The sequence below is a fragment of the Buceros rhinoceros genome, unplaced genomic scaffold (genome assembly GCF_000710305.1).
Source record: "Buceros rhinoceros silvestris isolate BGI_N320 unplaced genomic scaffold, ASM71030v1 scaffold17992, whole genome shotgun sequence".
In the NCBI taxonomy this organism is placed as follows: domain Eukaryota; kingdom Metazoa; phylum Chordata; class Aves; order Bucerotiformes; family Bucerotidae; genus Buceros; species Buceros rhinoceros.
The window spans coordinates 14,226-15,466 of record NW_010398484.1 but is presented as its reverse complement, the minus strand read 5'-3'; the positions used below and the strand labels follow the sequence as shown (position 1 = coordinate 15,466).

Sequence of the window (1,241 nt, the reverse complement as noted above, 5' to 3'; positions counted from 1 at the left end):
GTGTCTGCTAGGGACGGCAGCACAGCCAGCACCCCTGGCCACACCGGGCCCTCCAGCACCACGCATGGTGTGCAGGTTTGGGACAAACTGTCCCTGCACCAGCCAGCAGAGCTCAGGGACTGCCCGGGACAGCCTTGGGCAGAGCGGGGATGCGGGAGGGAGCAGGCAGGGCACACTCTCAAGATGCCCGGTGTGCTGCGGTGCTGGCAGGACGGGCAGGATGGTGCTGGCTGATGAGCCTCGGGGCTCTCACAACACCCCAGCCAGGAGCCAGCTCTGCAGAGGGAGGTCCAGAGCCTTCCCAAGGGCTCTCCGGGGCTGGGTGTTCCACAGTGGGTGGGAGCAACACTCTGTGCCCCCAGCCGCGGGCAAAGGCTGCCGAAGGCTGCAGACGGTTCCACTCTCCGCAGGTGCTGATGTCACTCAAAAAGACGTACCAGATCATGAAGCGGAAACCGGTCACCGTGGACCTCGACCCAAAGGCTGTGACTTGTGATGAGCTGTTCGGGGTTATCCATCCATCCACACGGGAGTGGAAGGACGGTGAGACACAAGCACTGTGAGCAGCTGCTCTGCCCGGCTGGGAACTGGCCCAAACCACCCTCAAAATGGGCAAATACCTCAGGAAATGTGTCTGTAAACACGCTATGAGGAGTGACGGAGGCGGAATACCTTTCCTGGGGCTTTATATTGGAGTGTGAGGGAGGAGGAAGGTGTTTCGGGGAAGCACCCAGCCCCACGTGTCCCCCACAGGAAACATCCTGTGCGTGGGAAAGGCAAACCCTCGTGTCTCTCTGTGGGGCAGGTCTGTTTTCATCAGCAATGCGCGACCTGGCCAACATCACGCACAAGGGGCCCAAGTGGATCATCCTCGATGGAGATATTGACCCCATGTGGATTGAGTCCCTCAACACCGTCATGGATGACAATAAGGTTGGTGCCATCACACCCCAGGAGCTTTGTTCGCTCATTAGCTCAGGGTGACCAGCTTGTGTTCAATACCTGCACCTGCCCATGACGGGCCACTTCCCCCAGGTTCTCACCTTGGCCAGCAATGAGCGCATCCCCCTCAACCCCACCATGCGGCTCCTCTTTGAGATCAGCCACCTGCGGACTGCCACGCCGGCCACCGTGTCCCGGGCAGGAATCCTCTACATCAACCCCACAGACCTGGGCTGGAACCCGTGAGCCCAGGCAGGGAGATGGATGGGATGGGATGGGACGGGACGGGTTGGGATGGG

The 1,241-nt window shown here is 60.8% G+C and overlaps 1 protein-coding gene across 1 annotated transcript in view; it reads left to right on the top strand.

The window, feature by feature from the left end:
* Window positions 1-1,241, top strand: part of LOC104489015 (dynein heavy chain 17, axonemal-like) — a gene marked incomplete at both ends in the record, with an annotated part of 30,584 nt that overhangs the window by 15,700 nt on the left and 13,643 nt on the right. Inside the window, 3 exon segments of the mRNA XM_010131128.1 lie at window positions 411-543; window positions 806-933; window positions 1,036-1,184. Of these exon segments, the coding sequence (XP_010129430.1) occupies window positions 411-543; window positions 806-933; window positions 1,036-1,184 (410 nt within the window).